Source organism: Diaporthe amygdali (assembly GCF_026229845.1).
Source record: "Diaporthe amygdali strain CAA958 chromosome Unknown NODE_42_length_345209_cov_65_521073, whole genome shotgun sequence".
NCBI classification, from domain to species: Eukaryota; Fungi; Ascomycota; class Sordariomycetes; order Diaporthales; family Diaporthaceae; genus Diaporthe; species Diaporthe amygdali.
In genome coordinates, this window is record NW_026517062.1 from 320,121 (window position 1) to 345,209 (window position 25,089).

Below are 25,089 nucleotides of genomic sequence, written 5' to 3' on the forward strand. Positions count from 1 at the left end.
ACGCCTGTCTCCACGCACATGCACTCGCACGACCTCGTTGCTCTTGTTGACCGGAAGGAGCCAATGGCCTTCTCGGCCTGCCTGGGCGCACTTTGCTCGGCTGGGACGGAAGGGCGAAACAAAAGTAATGATATAACTGAGAGAAGCAGGGCCTTGGTTCAGCCCCAGCCTACCTTGGTAGCTCACAGGTCATTCTAGTGAATGAATGAATGGCTGCCTTTTCTTGACGTGGTCATGGTCATGGTCTCGGTCGCATAGGCCTAATTACCAGTGTTTACTTACGCCGAACACATATACCCATCCCACTTGTCCTTCTCTCACTGGTGTTCTGCACGCATTCATGCGTCCCTACTACCTTTGCACGCCTCTCCATTAGTGAGCCCTTCTTACTAGCCAGAGATGGCGCTTCAATCTTGTTTACTTTGTCCTCGTCCGTAGTGGCTTGCCAGTTCTTTGGTGTACACACGCACACACTCACTTTCACCTTCAAAAACGCGACAAGCTGCTTTCATCTATTTCAGGAGCGGTAGAGAAATCCCGCTGGTGCTGAATCACGAGTTTTACACACCTGTCCTTGCCAGCATACCCCATCCAGCATTGACAACGGTTCGCATTAATTTCAAGGATGGCCTGGGACGCGTCCGATCGCATCAGGGCGAGCGATCCACAGCTCCGGACCCTCAATCTCTCAAAAAATGGTCTCGACGACGAGCCCAGCTTCAACCTTTCAATCAGCTTCTCAAGTCAGGAAGACGTCAATATGGGCCTTGGAGGCTTACTGTCGCCAATCGAGGAGGAAAGCGGGTTCGCTATCGACAACGCACCCCTCCAGGTCAAGGTCACCGTCAAGTTTCTAGACCCTGTCGTCAAATCGTTACATTACAGTCGAACCTTCTCCAGCTCAGCAGACTTCCAACCCACCGATCGAATATGTCGAGGCTTGTTGCAGAGAATTGATCACTGCAGCAAGGAACTAATCACCCGCCATGACCCGGAGGCGTTAAATGCGAGACTCCGTCAGGCTCCCCGATTCGAGATCAACTTTCAACTTCGGCGGGATGGATATCCTGGAACATGGGCCGAGAGGACCTTCCAGTCCTACCAGAAACAAACCATCACCAATACTCTAGCCAAGGACATAACTGGCTCGACTCACAGCATTGTTTGCGTCTTTCTGAGGCACCATGACAAGCACTTCAAATGGACGAACGACCCCTCTCAAGACTACTTCCACGACAGACCCACCACTTTCAAGCCTTCCCTCAGTGGTGCTCCGGATCTTTCTTGCGTACCTCGTTCCCGTTTCATAGAATCTACTCAGACTTGGGAGTTTGTCCCTGGGTACACCCTAGAACTTGTGTTCAAGAGCCGGAATCCCTCAAGGCGCCAAGCACAAATCACACGAAACCTCAAGGTCAATAGCAATCAAACTGCCCCGCTGAATCTTGGTCAGGGCGAAACCCTGCTATGGCAGGCTTACAGGACGCTTGAGGATATGCTTGACTCGAAGAGAACCGCCTTTGAGATTGAGCACGCGAACTGCGACGGCTTCGAAGGTGTCCCGGACTGCGACTGCCAACATTACGACGAGGATGCCCTTGAAGTGCAGCTGAGCATCGTCAACAACCTAGGACCTTACTACGAACATCTGCACCGCAACATTCAAAGTAGAATACAGTTATTCAGGCACGTGTGTGGAAACGACTGCGACGAATTTGTACGTGAGGTACAGGCCAGCTTCGACCAGCTGAGGGATAAGGTGGACGAGAAGCTCGACTCACTGAACGATTTCGACTTTCGGATTGCGGAACTGGTCGGTCACGGGTGGCGTATCAAGAATGCGGCTCGATTTACGCTCGACAGCAAACAGAGTCACACCCGGCGAACCATCGAGGCTCTGCTCGATCGGATACGCACAGGCGTAGGCGATGTTTTGCGAGGGCACGACGTTGCAATTCGCATGATCGCGCACAAGCGAGGGCATCTCATTCTAGACAAAGCTCTGATTGCGCGCAGACACCGCTCCATGCCAGGCCCGTTTGCATCAGCAACCCCCGAGGATGAGCAGGCACTATTTGTGGCGCACCTGAAGGCTCGCATACAGGCTGATATCGACCTCGTTTGCAAAGACACATGCAGTCTCGAGGATGTGCCGGATGGGCCGTCCCCTGAACACTCGGAGCGCCCTCACAACTCACCGTCTCGCCCGTTCACGCCTCGTTCTACATTCTCCGACTGGCTTGTTCTGCCAAAAGTCCGCCGTGATTCCCCGGAAATCCACCAGGCTCCAACCTCGTACACCCCTCCAGGGTCACCGGGCCACTTCACCCAGCCTCCTGTGCTGCCCTGTATCCCACCCAGAAGCTCATCAATGCGTGTCTTCCCATTGGTTCCTGCTAAATACAGGGGCAACGAAGATCACTCAAGAAACACAACGCCGTCGGAGCCAGATTCGGCGATTGCTGTCGACTTCGAAAGTGATCGAAGTATCCCTGACGGAACTGTCAGTGTGGCTTCGTCGGTTAGTGGCAAGACTCAGCCCAGCACCAACGATGGCCATCGTGAGGTTTCCACACGCGGCGGTGCCCCGTTTGTACTCAGCCCTGCAGCTGAAGTACTCAAAGGCAAGGAGGCTAAGGATGATGACTCGAGCTCATCGAGGTCAACTTGTTCTTCTATGCCAGCGCTCACCGAGAGCGAAATGGCAACTCCTGAGCAAAGCCTGCTCATCACACCCTCCCAAATGCGGCATGCCTCGCCCAAGTCGGCGGGTCTTCCGTTCTTCAACGACTTCGAGTATGGCGAGCCCTCCAGCCCTCTGGTCATGTCAACTCCAGACATGTCAGGTACTGTACAACCGGAAGAGAAGGCCTTGGTAGAACAGGAGGACGCGGTATCTAAATTCACCGTGATCTCAGCCGCATGCCCGCTGACCCCGTCAGGAGGGGGGACGGGCGTTCCAGCCCCGGCGGACGCATTGGAATTTGCCGAGGTCCCGGACGATGCAGATGTAGGCTCGGTTACTGCATGCCAAGAAGATCCGCAGCAAAATTACGAAGGGGATGCCGTACAAGAATTGGAAGGAATAGAAGAGCCGGCCAGTCATGAAGAGACTGGCTCCGGTTTGTGCATCATCGATAATTCCGATCTAGCAGGTCACAGCTTTGATGCTTCAGAATGCGAGTCGTCGGAGATTGTGCGACGCGATTCTCCAGCTGAAGGATGGTTACTACATTGCGTCGAAGACCTCGTCGACCACGATGATACCGCCCAAGAGGATACCGAATATTCCCAAATCATTGCCGGCGTTGCCGAATGCGGCTCGTCCGATACTTTGAGGACGCAAATTCTGGTTCTGGATGATGCCATCGTCGAGCAGGATCCGCCAGAACCGCAGTCAAACATTGGTTCAAATTCCGCCAGCGAAAATGAACCGCAGCAGCAGCTGGAACAAGACTGTCAAGAAGCTATCGCTCCGCTGAGCGGACCCAAAGAGGATGCAAACCCACCGGTGCTCACTAAGACCCCAGAGACAGCCTGGTCAAATGGCTCGGACAACCCGAGCGCAGACATGACACAGGTGAGAGATCTGAGTGCGGAGGATGAGCTGTCACGGTCCAAGATGGACTTTTTCGAAGCGGACGACGAAGATACCGATTCGGAGGAACTTGGTGTTTCTCGGCCCGTCGGAGGCTTTCTGATCGCCGAGTCCAGCTCACAACCTCTCGAGGCCTTCAAGGAGCCTCAAGTACACGCCGGATGCGTGGAGCCGTCCTCGGATTCGGAAAATTCCATCCCGAAGGGCTCAGAAGCTGTCGAAGGACCCGACAGCGAGAGCGAACATCACGCCACAAAATCCATTGGTGAGGCCGGTGCCGAAACCTTTCCGGATTTGTCTTGCTCGGTGATACAGCACTCTCGAACGGGCAATTCGGCGTCGCTAGAAACTTCGGGGGCTTTGGACAGCGAAGTTGTCCGAGGCGGAGTCCAGAACGCTCCGAGAACCGTGAGCTTGGAGTTGAACACGCCGAAGGAGCCTCCTCAGCCAACCAGTGATCTCGTGGTGTCAGACCACCTTGCTGCATCAACTCCAAAAACACCATCACATAGTGTGTTTCCTGAGGAAGTGGCCGCAGAGAGAACGCCGACACAGTGTGATTTCGCATCCGGAATCACAAAATCGGGCCCGACACAGCATGACACCTCTCGGTCATTCGCCCAAACAAAACCGACGCCTACGCACGTCGGACTGAAAAACAACTTCCTCCTCCCGTCCTTGCCCGTCTTCGCCAGCCTCGACCCTACCGTCAACGAAAGCAGGGCCAGCTTCCAGTCATCCTCCTCGGAGTGGGAGGACTGCGTCTCCGAGGCGAGGCAGTCGAGCGACTCGGTTGACACGATCCAGCGGGATCCTTCCCTGTCCGACGAGGACGCCGGTTCCGAAGAGCGCCCCGGCTCACCAAAACGCCTGGGCACGCCCACGGCGGGAATTCTCGGCCTCCACGAGTCCCGATGGGCCGACTTTGGCATCCGTGGTGCGCTGACGGGTAGCCACGCGTTCGACAGGCCCTCCACGGCCCCGATTGCGAGCCCGAACCCCAGCCGCCCCGAAGAGAAAGCCGAGCTGAGGAGTGAGAAGGTGGATGAGGACGGCGAGCAGACGCCACGGCCACACCGGAAGTCGCTGCACCTTCTGCACAAGAAGAGCATCAGCTCCATTATCTTCCCCGGGACGCACCACGGGCACCAGCTCCACCAGCATTCCAACAAGCCGCCCAGGCTGAGCAAGAAGGAGAGCAAGGAGCTTCGGGCCAGGGAGAAGAAGGAGGCCAAGGCCAGGCCAAAGGGAAAGCAGAATAGCAAGCCTGCTGCTGATGTGCCGAATGGGGAGGATGCGGGGGATGCTGGGCGGTTCCCCAGGGCGATGATGCTGGTCGCTGGGCTGGCAATTGCGTCCTCGGTGGTGAATAGGACTTCTTGAAGGAGAGGGGTTGTTACTGAACTTGGTGTTGGTTTCAAAGGGGGAGTGAGTGGTTTCCACAGAGTGTAGTCCCACACACCCGCTCTCTTATCATTTTGTACGAGCGCCTCTTTTGGCGTTGGGACACGGCCCGGTAATTGGGGCAACTAGCATGGCGTTCCTGTCAGGTCGAGTGGATCCTCACACACCTGTGCTTTGTATTGAATTGAGGGCATCACAAGGCGGAAGGGCGTGGGGGACATTACTCTCATTCTGACACACTTTTCATTGGACTGGATGGATACTTTAGACCAGGGCGCGTTCGCTCGCGACTAATCACGATTATCATGATGAAATGAGATGAATTTAAAACAAGGCTGCGAGGGTAATGTGTGACTTTTCATCTTGGTATTCGAGGTGGACTTCGTACCACCTCCCACGCCTCTCGATCAGTCATCCTAGGTGGAAATTGTTCAGCGCCTTCATCCTCGATATTTGTACGGAGACAGCAGAATTTCGATTGAGTACCTCTACCTGTGCTAGGCTCATATTACGTGGGTCGAGGACATGTGCCCAAGAGAGACACAGTTAGTCAGTTCCTAGACAACAGACTTGGAACCACGGTTACTGTCACGACCCGCTTGCTATGAGTTGTTGTCCTTGGTTGTGTGCCTCGAGTGCGTCAAATGGTAAGTGTCTAGCTAGCCGTCTAATGATTCTAGGTGCCTGTGTCTACGCCTCCGGTCTGCAGCATTTCCCCCTCCGTGCGTTGTTAGCTGGGCATGCCATGGTGCCCGGTAACCTCTGGTCAATCTTTCTGATGCTGAGGTTGGATGCTCCCGTGATAGATATGATATCGGACAGGTTTCGAGCTCGGAATTGGGCGTGTATCTCCATCCGTTTGATTATTGTCCAGAGCGCTCTTGTAACCACTGTCTTTCTTGAGGATGACCTGCTGTCTCCCAGTAGATGTCGGTCTAGTAGTTGCCCGGATCTTTGAACAAGAATCAAAAAGCTGTCCACCTGCTGTGTCCCCTGCCACTCCTCGATCCTCAGAAGCGGACCACAGAAAGCGTCCCTTTCCCATCCTCACCAATCAACCACCTCTCATCACCGCAGATGCGGCCCTTCCCAAGCAACTTCTCCCACATCTCGTCCGCAAACTGCACCTCCTCATGGATTCCCTCGTCATCGTCATCATCACCCCCATTCCCAGCAGAGCCCGCTCCGATCCCCAGCTTGGCCCTACGCATCTTCTGCTTCCTCCTAGCTACTCCCATCCTCAGGTTCCCCTCCAGCCTCACTATCCTAGCTATCGACGAGGTATCGGCATCACCAGGCAGGGCAGCACCGCCGTCAGCGCTCGGCCCGCCCTCGTCCGGGCCGGGATCCCCGCCGCCGCCGCCGCCGCCGAGCTCCACCACGCTGATCGACGGCCGCACGTGCACGCTCAGCGTCTCGAGCATGAAGCAGTGCCGCGCCGCGATGCGCACCCCGGCGCGGAAGTCCACCACCTCGTCGACGCTCAGGTAGGGGAAGTCCTCGTGCCGCCAGCAGGGCGCCCACCCGGGCCAGCGGGACGTTGGCGCCGCGATGCCGGACTCGATCTCTGCGGCGAGGCCCCGAGGCCCGCTTCCGCCGCCAGTCGACGCCGACGCCGCGGAATGTGCGGCGCTGCCGTTCCACTCCCCCTTGGCGGTGGTGCCCTCCCTGCTTCCCTCGTATGGCGTGTAGTGCTGCTGCAGCGCGGCCGCGCCGCCGAGGCGCGCCCCGTTCGTGCGCATGCAGAACGGCATGTTGACGTCCGTGTTGGTGCCGCACTGGTCGACCCAGCGCGGGCCCTGGACGACGACCTCGGCGTCGCCGTCCGCGCCGCCGCCGGCTTGCCCTTGCTTGGTGCTCCCGGGCCCAGGCACGATGGGGATGCCCGTGCTGCGGACCAGGTGCACCCGCGGGGGGACGAGGCTGCTGTGGCCGCCCTCGGCCCAGCGGTGCTCCTCCTCGGCGATGTATAGGTTGCGCGCGTCCATGCCCAGGGAGCGCAGCGTCGGCGTCGAGCCCTGGCGCACGCCGTAGAAGGCGAGCGTGTCCCACGTGATGCGCCGGATGGTCCGCGGCCGGTCCGGCTCCGAGATGTCCCAGACGATGACGCTCTCGATCGGGTCGTCGTTGTACAGCGAGCGGTTCGGCTGCCACACGTAGACGGCGTAGTGGGTGCTTGTGTGCGTTGAGAAGAAGCGGTCGTGGCGGTTGAGTGGGAAGCCGAGGAAGTGCGTTTTGAATTGTGACCGGAACTTGACGGCCCAGGTCTCGCTGACCGCCGTCTGTCCTCCATTGCAAGTCCTATCACCAGGTGCAGCGTTCCTTGCCCGCACGACGTCGAACGCAGTGACGAAATGGCGGTGGCATTCCTCGCGGTCGTTGAGCTGGTGGTACGCCTCCCGCTCGCACCACTCCAGGACCAAGACCCGGTCGCTGAGCCGCACGCGCCGGACGATGCGATCCTCGCCCTGCGGAAAGGGTACAGCCACCTCCTGGCCAGTCTCGAGGTCGAGCAGGCGCCACGGACAGGACGCGCTCTGCTGGTCCACGTTGGGGTCGTCCTCTTGCGAGGCAGCATGGTACACCAGCAGTCCGTCTTCTTGGCTGTATGACCAGGCCGGGTCCCGGTAGTGGAACGGCGCTGTCTTGTCGTCCAGCCGGAGGAAGCGGTCCCAGATAGCCACCGGATAGAACATCCTCGACGGCCCCTGCTCTGTGGACCCGAGCTTGATCGTATCGATGGACCGGGCCGTGGCTGTCCGGAGGTGGTGGTATCTCCTAGCCACGTTGGCAAAAGTTGCGGTCCAGTCTAGGCATCCAGAGATATTTGCACCCTCACCGAATACCCCATTTTGTGTTTGCCGTCGATGGCCCGCCTCGTCCTCGGTGTCGTGTACTTCCTCAGACTCGGCAGACCCGGGCCCTCCCAGTGCGCCGGTCACGTACGCCACACGCATCTCACGACATCGCGGGAAATGCCACTTCATAAGCTGAAGATTCAGGTCCGGATCCGTAAAGGCGCCATGCCAACTCCGTGAGACTCGCCGGCAGCGCACGACATTGCGCGCAGACAGGTGCGCCACCACCAAGAGGAAGAGGTCCCGCGGGAGTTCGACGATGTCCATTTCCAGGCTTCGGCGGGTTTATGCTTGCCGATTCTATCGTCTAACAATGTTTTGTAGCAACTTCGTAGGTTTGGAAAGTGAGAGATGGGCACATTCTCGGGCAAGAATTCAGAGAAAGACCGCACGCAGTAAGATCCGCCTTGTTCGTGGTAACTGGAAATAGCGTCTATTTCCGGAGCCTCGGTGAGAAGGTTGGCGATTTCCCTTTCTGGATCTCAAGCTGCAGGAGGAATCGTATGGGGCCACTCGGACGGAATATGTCCATTCGAGAAAGCTGTCTCCAAGGATAGACAGGAAGGGTGATATTCTCCCACCGGATCGGCAACATCAGTCCCCCTCGCTCGTGGACATTTAGCCGATGTTCTCGTTCGCACTCTCCCCGTGAATAGCCAGGCGGCAGCAGTGTGGGTCAGAAATCGCGCAAGGCTGTGTGCTTTGCAAGTCCACGTTGCGGCGGCCGGGGAAGCGGTCCTGCCAAAGGAGATGTAGGATGAGTAAGTGGTTTGTTTGCATGTGTTGGGTTGTTTGTTCGGAACTCAACTTGCCGACGCCAGCCAATTCAATGCGGCGATTCTCGGCAATGACGCACCCACCGGGTGGGATCGCAACATGCTATGCTGGAGATTGGATCTCGTGTGAAGGAGACTCATGATTTCTGGCAAAACGGCATTTACAGGACAACTACTCACATTGTCATCTAATCGCTTGCTCGATGCGTTCATTAATCTTCATAAGCATAAACTACATGTAGACCGCCCTAGTGTTCTACTATCCCACTCACCCACTCGAGTTGGCCCCTCTAGCCGTATCACGAGTATTCATTCTGTAATCCTGTACTCTTATCATTCTTAAGGCTTCACGGGACAGAATCTGGGAATGATGCAGTGGGGAGGCTGTAACTGGAACAGAAAGCCTCACCAAGGCTGATTCAATAGGCCAATGGCTTGACTAACACAAGTAGCAATAATCATTTTATTACAACTTCCGTCCTCAGACTCATGCACTACGGAACCACATCCTCCCACCTAGCGATGCGTAGGCATGACCACATCAGCCTTCTTGCTGACCGCATCTCCAGCCTGCCAGAACGCCGTGACCGTCTTGAGCTGCGTGTAGAAGTTGACACCGGGCTTGCCGTAGAAGGTGCTGACGCCGCCGCCGGCGATGGACTTCTTGTTGCCGGTGAAGGAGAACATGGGCAGCGGCACGGGGATGGGCACGTTGATACCGACCTGACCAGCCTCGATGTTGCGGCGGAACGTCTCGGCCGTGGGCCCGCTGCGCGTGAAGATGGCCACGCCGTTGCCGTACTCGTTGGCGTTGATGAGGTCGACGGCGTCGTCGAGCGTCTCGACGTTGAGGCACACCAGCGCCGGGCCGAAGATCTCCTCGCGGTAGCACTTCATCTCCGGCGTCACATTGGTGATGATGGTCGGCCCCACCCAGTTGCCGTTCGGGTACTTGGCTGGCTTGTAGCCCCTGCCGTCCAGCAGGATCGTCGCGCCCTCCTCCTCGGCACTGGCGATCAGGCCCTCGATGCGCGCCTTGCTCTCGGGCGAGATGACCGGGCCCAGGTCCGCGCCCTCCTCAAATCCGCCGTTGACGCTCAGCGCCTTGGCCCGCTCGGCCAGCTCCGGCAGCCACTCCTTGGTCTCGCCCACCATCACCAGCGTCGAGAGCGCCATGCACCGCTGTCCTGCGGCGCCGAATGCGGCGCCGACCACCGCGTTGAGGAAGTGGTTCTTGTTGCAGTCAGGGAGCACGGCGGCGTGGTTCTTGGCGCCCAGGTTGGCCTGGACACGCTTGCCGTTCGCCGAGCCCCGGCTGAAGATATATTCTCCGGCCTTGTTGCCGCCCACGAACGAGATGGCCTTGATGGCTGGGTGGTCCAGGATGAAGTTGACGGTTCGGTGGGCTCCGTGGATGACGTTGACAACTCCAGGAGGGAAGCCGGCCTTCTCAACCAGCTCAGCGAGGATCATTGCTGCGCCCGGGTCGCGCTCGGAGGGCTTCAGGACGAGGGTGTTGCCGGTGACGGTGGCGATAGGGATACACCAGAGAGGAATCATGGCCGGGAAGTCTGGCGCAAATTCTGTTAGATCCAGAAATAACCGAAGATTACCATGGCGCAGAGATCAGACTCACTGAAGGGGCAGATCGCCGCCGTGACACCCAACGGCTCCCTGTACGTCCTGGTCTCCATGTCCTTCGCAACCTCGAGCACCTCGCCCTTGAGGAACTCTGGCGCACTGCATGCCGCCTCTGCGACCTGCAATCCTCTCAGGACATCGCCCTTGGCGTCCGCGAACGTCTTCCCCTGTTCCAACGTGATGCTGGCAGCCAGGCGGTCCCAGTTCTCCTTGATAAGGGAGACAAACTTGAACATGATCTGCTGCCTCGCGATGACGCTCGTGTTCTTCCAGGCCGGGAAGGCCTTCTCCGCAGATGCCACCGCGGCCTCAAGCTCGGCGTCTGTCATCTGCGGGACGCGGGTGACGAGGTTGTTGGTCGCCGGGTCGTAGAGGTCGATGAACTGCTCGGCGTTTGACGGCCGCAACTCGTTGTCTATGAAGTAAGGGGTGTCCTCCACCTTTGCGATTTTCTCATGTGTCGTCGGGTAGGAAGTTGCTGTCGAAGCCAGGGCTGGGTTGAGGTGTGCAGCCGTGGCATGTAACCTCCTGATGGAGGCTGCTGATGATGACGGGGCCATCTTGGAAGAAGAGGGTGCTGAGAGCACGAGAGGCGCTGCTCTGCTGGAACTGGCTGTTGCTGCTGCTGCTCTCGTAGAGCGTGCTGCGCTTGCAGTTGCTCGGGTCGACAAGAGTCGACGCATTGGAACTTATGGTGGCCGTAAAAAGGAGTGAGGAGAAGGAAAGGGAGGATGAAGAGAGGGGTTGAAGGAGGACAAGCTACCTGGGCCTCGGGATTTCGAAGCACTAACAAGGGCCACGATATGAGGGCTCAGGTTAGGAACGGGAATTTTTATTAGTTGGTATGGGCCAGTCCCTAAGCTACATATCCGATGAAACCCAATTGGGGATTGTCGGCCTTTTAAATGTCAAAGAGAAACGGATCTCTGCGGATGACGCAGGACGATCAGGGTCGCTGGCAGGGGGAGCTGGCTCAATGCGGGGGTGAGAGTGGTCGTCCAGCTTATTGTTGCCGCTCTTCTCCACACGATCGGAGCGTCTTGTGCAGAAGGACACCAGATCCAATGCCGCCAATTGCCGGTGGTCCGGAAATCTTTCCCGCCAGGCCACGGTATCCATTTGTCATGGTTTCACTCTTTCCGTCTCTCGTGTGTGCGCGGTAGAGATAGCAAGACCGGCCCGGCTCAACAAATTAGGACAACCCGACTCTATCTGCGCCCGCTGGCGATATCGGCTAGATTCTAAGTGCCCAGAGCCTCACAGCACGCCCTGGATTTGAGTAGGGACTTGTAGCGGATCCATAGTAGCATGCAATAGCAGAGGTAGAATTGGATAGGCCGTGCTCGTGATAGCTTTCCCTGTTCCCTGTTCCCCACGCGGATCGTCCTCCATGACCGGCCAGAATAGGAATGTCAACGCGACAGGCGCCCTTAAAGTCACCCACTCGTGCATACCCGCACCCGAATGCACTTCCACCGACGGGCGAGCCCATCTGAGACTGACTTGTGACTTGTGAATGATTCCTATTCCCTGTGATACCAAACTAGAAATAATACACCAGCTACGCCGTGCTCAACCCTATAAGCCCTACGAGCCGTAATGCGAAAAGCGAAGTACCATTTTTTTGTTCCTTCCTTGAGTAAAGTTTTCTGTTCACCATCTTCAATCATTCATTACTACCTTCCATCCGCCTCGCCATCACCTTGTCAACCTACGACTGCTGGCTACGGGTGGTGCGCTTCGTGGTGCTGTCCTTGACGGCCTCGGCGCCAGAAGAGGCAGCCGCAGCGACCTTGTCCTTCGCCTCGGCAGCCTTGTCCTTGGCATCAGCCGCGGCCTTCTTGACAGCGGGAGGCGCGTTGCCACCACCCAGGGAGCTGACGATACCGACAACAACAGCGATGACAGTGACCAGGACGGCACCAATGCCACCGGCGACCTCAGGCACGAACTTGATGGCCTCGATGGGGTCCTTCTGGGCGATGGTCAGGAAGAGGTCGACCTTCTCCTTGATGAAGGTGACGGGGTCGTCCAGGAACTTCAGGTCAGAAGGAGCCTTGGCCTCATCCTGCTTGGGCTTATCAGCCAGCTCAGCCAGCTGCTCGAGGGGGTGCTTCTCGAAGAAGGTCTCCTGGGCGAGCTTGCGGGCGTCCTCAACCGAGTGGCCAATGTAGATGTTGTCAAAGAGGATGTCGTTCTGCATGGTCCAGATCTCGAAGCCAATAGCTCCAATGGGCTCGAAGTTGGCAGGGGTCTTGTCCTCGAAGTAGTCAGGGTTCTTGATCTTGCGGGGAGCCCAGACGCCCTTGTAGGCAGGGTTGTCGATGTAAGGCGCGGTCCACTTGCCCTTGTAGTCGGGGTTCTTCTTGTTGGGCTTGGTCCAGGGGCCGCAACCAGAGACATCGGCACACTTGGGGTTGGGGACAGTAGGGGCGATCCAGTCACCGTCCTCCTCATCATCCCAGTCCTCGGGCTTCTGAGCCTCAGGGTCAGGAACGGTAAGGGGCTCATCCACAAGCCAGTCCTCGGGCTGCTCGGCCTCCTCGTCGACAATCTCGAAGGGAGCGTCCTCGTCCCAGTCATCGGGCTTGGTGGCGTCAGGGTCAGGGATACGGGCCTCGTCGACCCAATCCTCAGGCTTCTTGTCCTTGGGGTCGTCAATCTCCTCCTCGGGGTTGACCGAGGGGGCAAAGTCCTCGAGGAGGCTGCCCTCCTTGACCTGCTCGCCGTTGAGCTCAATCACGAAGGTGTTGTTGGGGTGCACAACGAGCGTGTAGAGCTCAGTGGTCTTGACGATGCGAGCCGGTGGGGGAGACTTGAGGTGCTTCTCCTCGTACTCGCCGGTCTTGGGGTTCTTGTGGTTGAAGATGAAGTGAACCTTGTTGGTGTGACCGCACTTGTCGGGGCCGAACATGATGACATAGGGAGTGGTGTTGGCGAACTCGTCCTGGTGGAGAGCCTTGTTCTCGCGGAGCAGCTTCATGTAAGCACCACCACACTCGAGACCGGCTGGAACGTATCAAGTCAGCAAGAAAGTCTCATCAGACAAAGGGAAGAAGGACCAAAACACGTACTCTGAAGCTTGACCTCGTATTGAACAACGAGGGTCTTGCCCTTGTTATCGACCTTCTCGGGGAACTTGGCAGAGATGGCGTGGTGAGCGGCCTTGTTCTTGACGACCAAGCCCTTGTCTCCCTCCATTCCCTTGTAGACAGTGGGCTCCTCGACGGCCCACTCGCCGACGTACGCCCACTCTTCCTCCGCCTTTTCAGTGCCCTTCAGGTCCTTCTTTGCGTGGGAAGGCTTCCATCGCGCCTCCCAGTCATCGGTGAACTGCTCAAGGAAAGGTGCCTTGAGGGTGGTGGGCTGGAAAATCACAACCAGATTAGCTTCTGATCAAGCAATTAAATCGACCTGTCTGCATGTGCATCCGCATTCTCTCAAGAAGGAATGTGCGGGGAGCTCCGAGTCAAAGCTCAGAAGCCCGGGAGAGCTTCCTTTGTTGTACAAACTGGGGCTTGGGGGTCGAGCTTACAGTGAAGGTGGGCAGCGAGGTGTCCACAGACGATGTGGCAGACTCAGCTGCAGAAGAGGAGCTCTCGTCCTTCAGGACCTTCTGAGCATCTTCGGCAACAGAGCCGTAGGCCAGGACGGCCCAGGCGAGAATGGGTGTGAACCTCATGATGGCGGAGACTCTAGACTTGTCAAGCTGTTGTCAACAGCCGAGGTAGTCAGTCAAGAACAAAAGTAACCCTCTCGCGATGATGGAAAGAGAGAAGGAATGATGCCTGTCGATGGAGACAGATGAGAAGGGTTATTCTCAGTGAAGGAATAAGGTAGATTTGCTCTCAGAGCCCGAGAGAAAGAAAATCAGTCTCGGAGCAGGTGAGGTAGCGTGATGATAAAGAGTTGTGGATTTATCTGCGGCTGGTCTCAGAAAAAGGACACGTTTAGCTTGGGTTCGGAGCTCCCAAAATCCAAGCAGCCGCGCCTGTGCATCAATTCACCCAGGCGACAAGGGTGTGGTGCTAGAACCACTAGAGCACAGCACCCGGCAGCTACGACACGGTCGCCCCAGTGGCCCCTGCACCCATTGAATGCGGGGTCGGTTGTCCCCTTCACTCAGCCGAGACCCATCACCGATTGCTGTGAATCTATGAAACTGCGGCCCAGGCTCTTCCTCACCAGGCTGGACCCACAGCCAGAGAACCTTTTGGAAATTTCCACCGGAAACTTAAGGGTGCAAGTACGCCCCTCGATCATGTCGATTCAGTTTCGCTGCTGCTATTCACAGCCACAGACATACACGGGTGTCACGGCAGTACCGATGGACAGATATATTACCGTGTATATTCATTGCTAAATTTGGCAGGTGGATACATTGTCAATGTCAACACTATGCTGGAATTGGTATACGTGGCATGTTGATGTGATGTGATGCATGTTGAGCCCCATAGTTCATTAACTTTCTGGTGTCAAGGTGTTCATTTCCCAAACCCATCATGCTCTGTTCTAGGGACTGCAAGGACGGTCCGTCAAACTCAAACAGGCACTGGCATCGGCACTACTTTTGCCCATCGTGGAAGGAAACCTTTTAGCTCCAGTCTTTCTTTTTAGAGCTTTGAGTGAATGTTCTTGCATGGTGACCTCGTGCTTTGATCATCCAAGTCCCGAGAGATCCTCTCTCTATTTTGAACTTGTGCACAATAAGTAGCAGGTAGGCAAATACATGAGACCAAAGGGGGTACATGAAACTGCTTTGCCGACATAGCCTCGCAAAATTCAGGAACTGAATTATAAGAGAGAATAGCAACTGCAAATGCGAGTCAACGTGTTGTCTTGCCAGATGGACAGCCAGCTTGAAGTTATTTACACTCTGCCTCTATGTGTGAACACCCTCCAATAGAATCATTGCCTATCGGTTGTTCTTCAACATTTAAACTCCATAGCTGATTTGATAGGACGTGATGCCATAGGAGGTCATGCTACAGCAAGTTATCCTAGCAAGCTGGTTGTCCGTAGCAAAGTAAGCTGTTGGTTCTACAGCTGGTCATCTTAGGGAAGCTTGTCCCCGCCGAGGATGGATGATCGGCAAAAAATTGACGTGCTCGGCCGCCACGGCTCCGAAACTCAGCTTCAACAAGCGAGTCAAATCTGCTCGAGCAATTCCCAAACCCTTCAATTGACGAGACATTGACAAGCACCAAGCTCGACAACACATATTTCCTTTTTCTAATACCTGACCTACGCTTCCACTCATCCGAGAAATTCAGGCTTGGACCTGTACAACTTCCAGCCATGAGTACCGGCGACGATCGGCTCGTCCAGTCGGTCGACCCAGACCACCCCGCGAACCTCATCCCTTCCCTCTGCGCCAAATTCTGGACCCTCGGCTGGGTGACCGGCACCGGCGGCGGAGCCTCAATCCGTGACGAGTAAGACTCTCTCTCCCTGATCCGGCCCACCACTCCTTTCCTCCTCCCAGTCCCAAGCGACATACCAGTCAATGATCCCGGTGTTAACACGGCGCCATGGCCCAGTGAGCACGTCTACATAGCGCCCTCGGGCGTGCAGAAGGAGCTGATGAAGCCATCGGACCTGTACGTGCTGTCGCTGCCGCAGACGCTGGCGCGGCACGGCGAGAGCGGCGACTCGGAGGGGCCGATCCGGCCGTCGTCGCGCGTGTACCTGCGGTCGCCGGCGCGCTTCAAGCCCTCGCAGTGCACGCCGCTGTTCCTGTCGGCCTTCACGCGGCGGGGCGCCCGCTGCTGCATCCACACGCACTCGGCGCACGCGGTGCTGGTCACGCTCATCCTGGAGCAGCAGGGCGCGAGCGAGTTCCGCATCAACAACATCGAGCAGATCAAGGGCTTCGCGAGGGGCTACCCGCACGCCGAGGTCGGCAACCTCGGCTACCACGACACGCTCCGCATCCCCGTCATCGAGAACACGGCCCACGAGGAGGACCTCACTGAGTTCCTGGAGGAGGCCATGGAGAAGTACCCGGATGCGTACGCCGTGCTGGTCAGGAGGCATGGGGTTTACGTGTGGGGGAACAGCGTGGAGCAGGCCAAGGGCCAGTGCGAGAGGTATGTCGTCACGATGATTGGATTATGTTCGGGTTCAGGTGGCTCGGGACGAGCCGACGTGATGGTTGATGTTGACCAAGTGCTAACGTGGGCTGTAGTTTGGATTACCTGTTCCAGATCGCCGTCGAGATGAAGAAGCTGGGCATACCATGGGAATCAGACATCAAGCCAACGTTGCCCAGGAAGTCCATCAAGGGGCAGTGAGTTGACAAGACGAAGCCGTCAGGTCACGCATACACAAAAGGGAAGAGACGACGAACGACATTGGATCACAAGAAAGCGAGCTCAATAGCTCCAGTGACTGGATGGGTATCTTGTCCCTACGTATTTCGCTGCCTAATTACCACATGACATGCCAACAGTATCCAAGCGTCATTTTCCCTCCCAGAATCCGGTTCATATGCATTATTAATTCGTCAAATCCAAGAAGTCAAGATCTCATCCCTACCAGCACACAAAGGTGCGGTACTGATAACAGGAGCCATCTTACAGGGCAATGGCAGCGGCCATGAAGCCCAGCAGGCCCAGGCCAGTCATGCCAACCTTGATGGAATCAGCAGCCGAGCCGGAGGCAGATGCGGAAGAAGAAGACCCAGAGCTGGTGGAGGAAGACGAAGAGCCAGAGGTAGCCGAGCCAGACGATGACGACGAGTCAGACGAGTCAGTGCCGGTGGCAGTAGCAGAGGCGCCCGAAGCAGTGCTTCCGGAGGAGCCGGAGCCGCCAGTCGCGGCGGGGGTGCCTCCGGAGGTGAAGTAGTTGTCGTTGATGCAGTTCTGGACACAGGATGCGTAGGCGTCCGTCTCGGCCTGGGAACCGTCTCCCTGGTCGCAGTTGGCAACACACTCGGTTGTGGCGTTGACCTGGCTGCCGTTGGGGGCGGGGACCTGATGGGAGATGGAGTCAGCACCATGGCTTCTTCAATGGGTTGGCACTTTGTGGAGCGAGGCATTGCCCGTCCCAGATCCAGAGAAACCTGGTAGGGCTGGTCTGTGTAGGAGCGAGTGCTTCCTTGCCGCACAGGGTGCAACAACTTTCGAGAATAGTGGATTATTTCAACCAATGTGTGTACTTACAGAAATGCACTTGGCCTGGCAGTTCACGTCACCAGCATCACACGCGTTGAGGCAAGCAAGCTCAGAAGCCTGGGCGGCGTCGGTGGTGGCGGCGGTGGCCGTAACAGAGGAAGTGGCAGTGGTGTCCTGGGCACTGGCGAACAGGGCGAAAGCGCCGGCGACGATGATGCTTGTGAAACGCATTTTGAATGATGTGGAAGACCGAAGGGCTTTCCGGTAGTAATTAAATTAAAAAATGATAATAGTTCCGAATCGGAGCGACCGTGTAGAAGAGTTATAAGTATAGCTTCTGGAGAAGGTTCAACTTTGAGCGAGTGAAGATGAATCCGACGCGAATATCAACGGGCAGTAGGAATAAGAGAACGAAGCTGTATGAACGGTGGGCAGATGGGAAGAAGGCACATTTAAACTCCCGTCACGCGTAGAGAACATTCCATAGGGGGGGTCCGCAAAAAGAAACACGGGACGGGGGGGTAGGGATCCAACACAGCAAGAGGCGAGCGAGGATCTGGAGATGAACATGGCCATGGGCCCATGTCTGGCTTGGCCGAGAAGTCACTCGAATGTCCGGGGGATGGCATGTCAGGACGTCAGGATGTCAGTTTTCCAAGGCAGCCCCCCTCCCCAGAACCCACTCTCGTTTTTCCATTCCACAACAGTGAGCAATCGGATTCGCCAAGTGGGTGGGCCCCCTAACTGAAGGTCTCGTCAATGCAGAACAGACAAGCAGTCCTTGGGGGATCCTCCTCGCCCCATCCATAACAAGGCAGGGCAAGGGCAGCAGAGAATAGAAAGAGAGGGAAAAGAAAAAAAAGGCGCCGCATCCATGCGTCTGATAATCTCGTTTAGAATTTGGTGATGGTACCTGATTCGGCCGCGGCCTAGGTGGGATTCGCCAATCAGGGACGGTGCAGGCGCGCATGAGCTGCGAGCTCGCATCTGCATTCTTCGTGTTCGCGAGGGCTGGTGGCAGACGAGACCAGGCTTGCTCCTCTAGGACGCGGCCTTGACTTTGCCTCGCCGCCCCACATACGAGGACCGTCGCGTGCCCAAGGATGCACAAGGCCCACGCTTTGCCACCCTTCCACCGGCTCGACTAGCCAAAGCATCGCGAGGACCTAGGTGAAGGACCGGCGGCAAGCGGGCTCTCTGGTGCAGACTCCAGTATGCCCATGGTCCTCCTGTTGCTTACCTCGCCTGCTTGCTGGGTTCTTCTCGCCGTCTAATTAGGCCAAGGATGGGCGACTGGGATGGGTGGCAGGATCTTCCCCGCTCAGCGCTGCCCCTTTGAATTAGCTTTTAGGGGCGGATGATCGCTTGGGGCCGGGGTAAAGTGGATGCTCTTGGTGTCGATTTTTCCCATCCCATCGTACACCCGCTCAACCGTCCCATGCCCGCCCTCCCGGCCGCCCGCTAGCTAAAATGGGTTGAGAAAAAGTGACAGGGCTTGGTTCAAATTTCCTGTCTCCTGTTGATCGTTGTCAAGAATACACCGTCGCTGGAGATATTTTCTGCTGATTTCGGTGTTACGGGAGTCGGCACGGGGAAAGGCAGCGCTGGGTGTAGGTGGTGGGCACCGAACCACATCCTCACCCACAAGTGTCTCTCGGATATTTACCCCATACAGGTCGCTGTCCCACTACCACGTCACTCCTAGCACTGGCCAACCAGACAACATGTGATGTCTGGCTGGCTTCTCGAGCCCAACTTCGGACGAAGAAAATACGAGCAGTCTGGACTGTCACAGGTATAAAGAGCTGGCGGCAGTTGGTCGCCTCGACTATAGGCCCAGGAATATTGGGGCGGCTGCTCTAAATTTCTACGTGGCCACAGTCATGCAGATGCCCGGCTGCGGCTGCCGGCTGCTTGCTCCAGACCCCTTTACAGCATGCTGGCATCGGAAGCGCTACTGTGTGCGATGCCCCTTGGCTCTCAAGCTTAGCACACCACATTAGAAGTACGTCGAGCAAGTGTATCGATAAAGGCATATCGATAAATGCGCCTGCACGACGGCATGCTAATTTGTCCCTGAGCATATGTGGATATAATAGTGCACGTTGCGCTGCCGCGGAGTGGTTCTTGGGTCAGAGCAGAGTAATTTGAATGTGGGCAGCCAGCTAGAGTTGGAGAGTTTTCATCTCCCGATCACATCTACACAACTCGCCATTCGGGGCGGGGCCCCAGCAGTTGTTCTCTACGTCTCCCGCTCACAGTACATTTCTTGGAGACACAATTTAACCCGACAACGTCCATTCGTCCAGGGACACCGATTGTCCGGCTTCTATTGTCTACAGGCCGCCCACCACTCGCACATCAGGACGTCTTGCGATTTACCAAGGGATGGTTCCTTCCTTGTTGGTATACGTTCCTGTCTCTCCATCAGGCCCCAGCGTAGCCAGCCGACACGCGTTGATAGCCCCGCTCTCTGGTGTATCCGTGCCCGCGTAGCCGTTCAGGTTCGTTGCGCAGAACCCAGGGCAGCAAAGGTTGAATTTCCAGTCCTTCTTGTCCTCGTAGCGCACCGCATAGTGCAGCGCCAGTTGGTTGAATGCCGACTTGGACGTGGTATAATGTATATACTCCGCCTTGCGGACGGGAGACCCGAGACTCACATCACCCTTGAGGCTCACGCTGCCCAACGCCGAGCTGATAAACACAATGCGCTTGGTCTTTGTCGACTTCTCTAGCAGCGGTATGAACGCGTCCGTCACTGCTTGGACGCCCGCGACGTTGGTGTCGAGGATGCGAAGAAACTGCTCGCGTGTTGAGAGCGGCTTGCCATCGGCAGAGTGGGAGACGTTGGAAATGGCGGCATTGTTGATGAGCACATCCAAGTGACCATGCTTCTCGCTGACAGCTTTGGCTGCTGCGTCGATGGAGTCGTCGGATGTCACATCGAGCACGAGGGGCTCGACTGAGAACCCCTGTCCTCGAAGCTTCTCCGCGGCTTCCTCGATGGCTTGTTTCCTCCGTCCTGCCATGATGACATGATAGTTCTCATGCTCGACATTGAGCTTTTTCGCAATCTCGAAACCAATGCCCTGATTGGCACCGGTCACGAGCACGATCGTCTTAGAGTCGGCAGTCATGTTGAGATCAAAGTGGTGGTGGCTGCTGGTTGCTTGTTAATGAGTTCTTATTTGTTGGAGAAGTGCCAATTGCCAACAGTCAGATGATAGACAGACGAGTTGCATCGAGTACTTATAGTCGAGATGCTCTATGATCATGAGGGTTTCAAGTAATAAGCCACATTAGAAATCAATGCACGTAGGATTGCTCCCGTGTTGATGTCTTCGTCTTTAGCTTCCGGACTTTCGAGGCTAACTCCGTTCCGTGCCGTCATCGATGAGCTCGTAAGCTCGAAGCCGTCTGACGTCCCTGCCTAGGTGTCACGTCTTTGGGAGCGACTCAATCGTCCGCCTGGAGGCTGTATTCACATAGTAGCCGGGAAGCATGCACGCGAACCCGGTATCTCCGAGTTTAGTTGACCTTCTCTGGCCTGGCTGGCGTCAGCCAGAGCTGAGGGTGCGGCCCCATGGTCTTGGCCACGGCGAGAATGCACCATGGCCCGACCTGAGGCACAGGCACCAGGCGACTGCATCATCAGGGCCTGACAGAGCGGAGCTTTGAATTGCTCCTTCCGAAGCCAGAGTTCGTCGGCGCACGGAATGCCGGTGAGACAATTCGGCGCCGATTTCAAACCAGCTCCGCGTCTCCAGCATCTACCAAGGGCTTCGCGTCTGACCATCTTAATATCAGGATGTCCCCATTCTTGCCATTCATGCTGCCGTCTTCGTCAATTCCTCGGCCTTCTACCAGGCAGTCCCTCAGTAGGCGGATGAAGACGGCTGTATCCAGGTCTGGCGTGTCGATCATGCTGATGTTGCCCGCAGTGTCGTTCAAGTTCTGCAGGTTCGGAGGGAAGGACGAAAGGAACGAGGACAGGTAGTGGTTGTGCAGCATCGCCTGGTGTCGGGTCGCGTAGGCCAGCTCCGTTTCCGAGAGGCGTGCGCGCATGGTGGGTGTGGAGAGGTAGTGTAGAGTGTGCTTGTCAATCTGCGTTCGCAACACAGAATGCAATGTCAGTCTCCAGAACCGTCGGCTGGGCCTTGCAGAATAGCAAGGACCAAGTCAATGCGTGCCAGTACTTGCTCACCTTTGCTATCCTGGAGCGTAGGAAACTTCGCACGATGTATTTATACCGCTCCAACTCGGTCTGTATCACGATGAGAGCGAAATTGGTTTTGGGGTCCATGTCGCCGGTCATCTCCTCCACCTTCTCGATCTGCGCCTTGATGCGCTCGTTCATACGCTCGAAAAGGCCGTCGGCAGGCCATCTAAGGACACCAAAGCGTTAGGAAAGGCTCACGAGATATTGTCGCAAGCCACTAGTGCATGAGAGGGGTTTGCGCACTCTAGAAGCTCTGGGGCGCATCGCTCGGCAACCCAAGCACGCGTCAAGGCTTGAAGATCGCGAGTCTCGGCTGGGATAGTGTCGGTTACGGGGTCGACCTCGCGAAGGATATCGTCTATATCCATGACTGAAAATTTATGGAACCGTGGAATCCCCGTGGAACAAAGCAGGAACGTCAAAATCTGCGGAATGGTTGTCAGGCAAGTAGACAGTCTTAATCGTGGGCCCGTCGCGACTTGAGGACGCAGGACGCGATCTGCACATGGTGGGGGCCGAGCAGTTGGGCGGCGCGGCGGTACGGTATCACAAGCCAGGGGGCCCCTGCCCATGCTCCCGTCCGAGACCAACGACTCCGTGTAAGTGGCCGGGCCGACCTCGACTGCAGTTTTCCGGTCGGTAACCGACTTCATGTCTTTTCATTGCACCCAGAACTTCTTCACAGCTTAAAATAGCCCGTATCACGCTTTCGAAGAAGCCCATAAATATTCTTGGTCTGGTCTGTGTCAACCCACACAGGTGCTGCTGTATTGCCCTCAATTGTTGCCCGCTAGCTCTTAGCTTGGTGTCTCTCACGAGTCCGTTCCTGCGCCTGGACATGATGGCCCCAGAGGTTCCACAGTAATGGCGGAACAACATCTTGAACTATACATCAAACGAACCTTGCTGCTTTCATGTCTGAAATCCCAAAAGGTGCACACGAAAGCTATGGACATGGTTGCGTTGAGCTTGTGGGCTCCTGCTAATAATCGAAAAAACAGGCGGGGTGACATTTTGAGTGAGAACAAGGAATAGTTTCCCAACCCACAGTGCATTCATCCGTATGGGCCCCTGAAAATATCAATATATGACTATAGAACCATTGCTCTTTTGATAAGCGTCTATAGCAGTCTAACAAAGTCTTCTACGCCCTGAAGCATTCTAGTGCCAGCGTTTTCTCTCAATTTGTGTCTTACTTTCTCACAAGGGTGCTTGTATAAACTTAGTATGCAGAACAAGTTGCTACAATTTTAAATTCGTAATATATAAATCACATGTACTGAACAGACTTGTCTTGAACATGCATTGACTTAACAATGATCAAGAAATCAAAACAAGTGTACGCTTTATAGACCACCTCAGCCAAATCACAGGATCCTACACACAGCAGGCAATACACTTCTTGATCATTCAGTACAGAAACTCTGGATCAAGTACCATCAGCGAGAAACCCTCTTTTTCACAAATTTACAACCAGGGCCAGCTTTATTCCACTTGGTCCAGACAACGCCAGTCAAGCTATATGTCCAGAGAATTTTTGAACTCTTTGCGGCTTCTTACTCACTGGCAATAGCAGAATTCTCAAGAACGTACGACACAATGGAGCGAAAGTTCTTTGCTGTGTTGCCAACGATTCCAGAGAGACTTGACAACACGCTCGACATTGTTATGGAGTGCTCATCAGTCAAACATGGTGAATATGGACAGAGTCCTCATCCGAACCGGTCGGAGAATGAGAAAATGGAGATTCAACAGCCTCAAATCCCAGTCCAAGATGCCTGTGAACAGTTTCAAGGCTCGCGTTCGCATCTGCGCCATACCACAGGCGCACAACATGATCCCCCTGTCCAAAGCGCAGCCCACGAACCCCAGCGACGGCCTGCGATGAGATACTCTGGAACAAACCCATCTCTTCAGCACGGAAACATTAACAACATTACACCAACGTCCACGGATATACCTGAATCAGCAACGCCTAAGCCTATGTCCAATGGAGCTTTCCGGAGACACCGTGAACCAAGCTATGTTGAGCTGCAAAGAAAGGCTCAACAAATCCACAGCATTGATAGTCCCCCCGGAATTAGCGGTCCTCTCCAGCCAGGGGTTCTCGGTGGTACTCATATGGACGATGACGCCGCTTCGAGTGGCGACGATGATTCGGACCAGCCAGAACGCCGAACAAATTTCTTTCAACAGACTCTTTCTCGCATATTTCAACGCAAGACCGACACACACCCTTGGGACGGCAGCAGAGAGCCTATTCTGCAGCATCAGCAGAGCTTGACAACACGACCCCACTGGCCATTTCACTACAAAGCTAGTTCCAGCAAGAATAAGGGCTTTGAAATCGCACCACTCCAGGCCGACTCGTACGAAGGCGAAGAAGACCTGCTACCTCAAGGGCAGGAGTCTCTGCTCCTGAGAAAGCTCTTCGCAGGCCATGGAAACAGAGGGCCACCATCTCCATCTGCTGGCACAGCACCTCCTCAGTCTCCCAAACTCCAACGCCGCAACGCCCAAAGGAAGACACATCGGGATCCAAAATTACCTGGCGCAGCACATGAGAACATCCAATTCCATGGCGATCGATTCAATGCCAATGTTCGTCGGAGGACTAAAGCCAGGAATGTCAAGCTCATCCATCCGTCTCCCGTCGAGCTCGCCAAGCGCAAAGGCATACTCCCTCAGATCATAGAGGTAGCTGAGGAGGCGGAAGCGAGTGAATCCAGTTACAAATTAGCTGTAACGCCTCAAGATGAGGCAGCAGAGGAAAATTTCGCTCCCAAGATCCATGAGATTTTTTTGGAGGGCAAGACGATCGTCGACCGCGATCATGAGCAGGGAGGAAAAAGGAAACGTCAAAGCGAAGAGACCCACCAGGGTCCTCACTACAGCACAGACGAGAAAGCCGCACAGCATGACTGCCACGATAATGCGCACAGCCGAAGCGTACAGACACTTGCCGAACCCAGGAGGTTCCCACTTGTTGTCGAGGAGGCACAACAGACCTCTGTAACTTCCTCTGCGCCAACCTCTCCGCCCTCAACGGAGTCAACCCTCAAACCTACGCCAGCCACGGCACCAGCTCCTGAGCCCGAAACCCTCGCGCAAAGCGGCTCCCAGTGTGGCACACCAGGGTGCACCTGGCCATACTGCTCGCGCATACGCGGTAACTTTCGGATGCCAGTGCCGGACACGGACGGCAAAGTGAAGTCTGATAGCGGAAGCGGCGCCTCGGAGGTGAGGAACGAGGCTGATATCGTGTCGGCTGGGAATGGTTTCTCTTTTCTTCGGCTGAATTGAGTGGGCTGATGACTGCGTGCACTGCCGGTCGCATGACTTCGTGTTGGGATTGGAAGAATTGTTACCTCAATGAAGGATGGGGGAAGTGTAAGCCTGGTTGGCTTTGCTGGGTGGCTTTGCTGGGTGGCTTTGCTGGGTGGCTTTGCTGGGTGGCTTTGCTGGGTGGCTTTGCTGG

General features: G+C 56.0%; 9 protein-coding genes across 9 annotated transcripts; 3 read left to right on the plus strand and 6 right to left on the minus strand.

The window, feature by feature from the left end:
- Positions 1–625: 625 nt before the first annotated feature.
- Positions 626–4,981, plus strand: J7T55_007143 (uncharacterized protein; the record flags this gene model as incomplete). Its single annotated transcript, XM_053134197.1, has 1 exon — positions 626–4,981. One exon carries the CDS (start codon positions 626–628, stop codon positions 4,979–4,981), a length of 4,356 nt encoding a protein of 1,451 aa, XP_052988094.1.
- A 1,031-nt stretch (positions 4,982–6,012) lies between these two features.
- J7T55_007144 (f-box domain-containing protein) lies at positions 6,013–8,127 on the minus strand (the record flags this gene model as incomplete). The annotated part of the gene is made up of 1 exon (XM_053134198.1): positions 6,013–8,127. The coding sequence occupies one exon, from the start codon at positions 8,125–8,127 to the stop codon at positions 6,013–6,015; it is 2,115 nt and encodes a 704-aa protein (XP_052988095.1).
- A 1,025-nt stretch (positions 8,128–9,152) lies between these two features.
- On the minus strand, positions 9,153–10,837 carry J7T55_007145 (methylmalonate-semialdehyde dehydrogenase; the record flags this gene model as incomplete). The annotated part of the gene is made up of 2 exons (XM_053134199.1): positions 9,153–10,207; positions 10,273–10,837. The coding sequence occupies 2 exons, from the start codon at positions 10,835–10,837 to the stop codon at positions 9,153–9,155; spliced, it is 1,620 nt and encodes a 539-aa protein (XP_052988096.1).
- Positions 10,838–11,988: 1,151 nt separating this feature from the next.
- J7T55_007146 (uncharacterized protein) lies at positions 11,989–13,959 on the minus strand (the record flags this gene model as incomplete). The annotated part of the gene is made up of 3 exons (XM_053134200.1): positions 11,989–13,286; positions 13,352–13,643; positions 13,813–13,959. The coding sequence occupies 3 exons, from the start codon at positions 13,957–13,959 to the stop codon at positions 11,989–11,991; spliced, it is 1,737 nt and encodes a 578-aa protein (XP_052988097.1).
- A 1,616-nt stretch (positions 13,960–15,575) lies between these two features.
- On the plus strand, positions 15,576–16,570 carry J7T55_007147 (methylthioribulose-1-phosphate dehydratase; the record flags this gene model as incomplete). The annotated part of the gene is made up of 3 exons (XM_053134201.1): positions 15,576–15,712; positions 15,818–16,366; positions 16,465–16,570. 3 exons carry the CDS (start codon positions 15,576–15,578, stop codon positions 16,568–16,570), a joined length of 792 nt encoding a protein of 263 aa, XP_052988098.1.
- A 282-nt stretch (positions 16,571–16,852) lies between these two features.
- J7T55_007148 (uncharacterized protein) lies at positions 16,853–17,623 on the minus strand (the record flags this gene model as incomplete). Its single annotated transcript, XM_053134202.1, has 2 exons — positions 16,853–17,251; positions 17,441–17,623. 2 exons carry the CDS (start codon positions 17,621–17,623, stop codon positions 16,853–16,855), a joined length of 582 nt encoding a protein of 193 aa, XP_052988099.1.
- A 2,147-nt stretch (positions 17,624–19,770) lies between these two features.
- Positions 19,771–20,529, minus strand: J7T55_007149 (uncharacterized protein; the record flags this gene model as incomplete). The annotated part of the gene is made up of 1 exon (XM_053134203.1): positions 19,771–20,529. One exon carries the CDS (start codon positions 20,527–20,529, stop codon positions 19,771–19,773), a length of 759 nt encoding a protein of 252 aa, XP_052988100.1.
- Positions 20,530–21,136: 607 nt separating this feature from the next.
- J7T55_007150 (uncharacterized protein) lies at positions 21,137–21,979 on the minus strand (the record flags this gene model as incomplete). The annotated part of the gene is made up of 3 exons (XM_053134204.1): positions 21,137–21,496; positions 21,597–21,777; positions 21,855–21,979. The coding sequence occupies 3 exons, from the start codon at positions 21,977–21,979 to the stop codon at positions 21,137–21,139; spliced, it is 666 nt and encodes a 221-aa protein (XP_052988101.1).
- Positions 21,980–23,210: 1,231 nt separating this feature from the next.
- On the plus strand, positions 23,211–24,914 carry J7T55_007151 (uncharacterized protein; the record flags this gene model as incomplete). Its single annotated transcript, XM_053134205.1, has 1 exon — positions 23,211–24,914. One exon carries the CDS (start codon positions 23,211–23,213, stop codon positions 24,912–24,914), a length of 1,704 nt encoding a protein of 567 aa, XP_052988102.1.
- Positions 24,915–25,089: the final 175 nt, after the last annotated feature.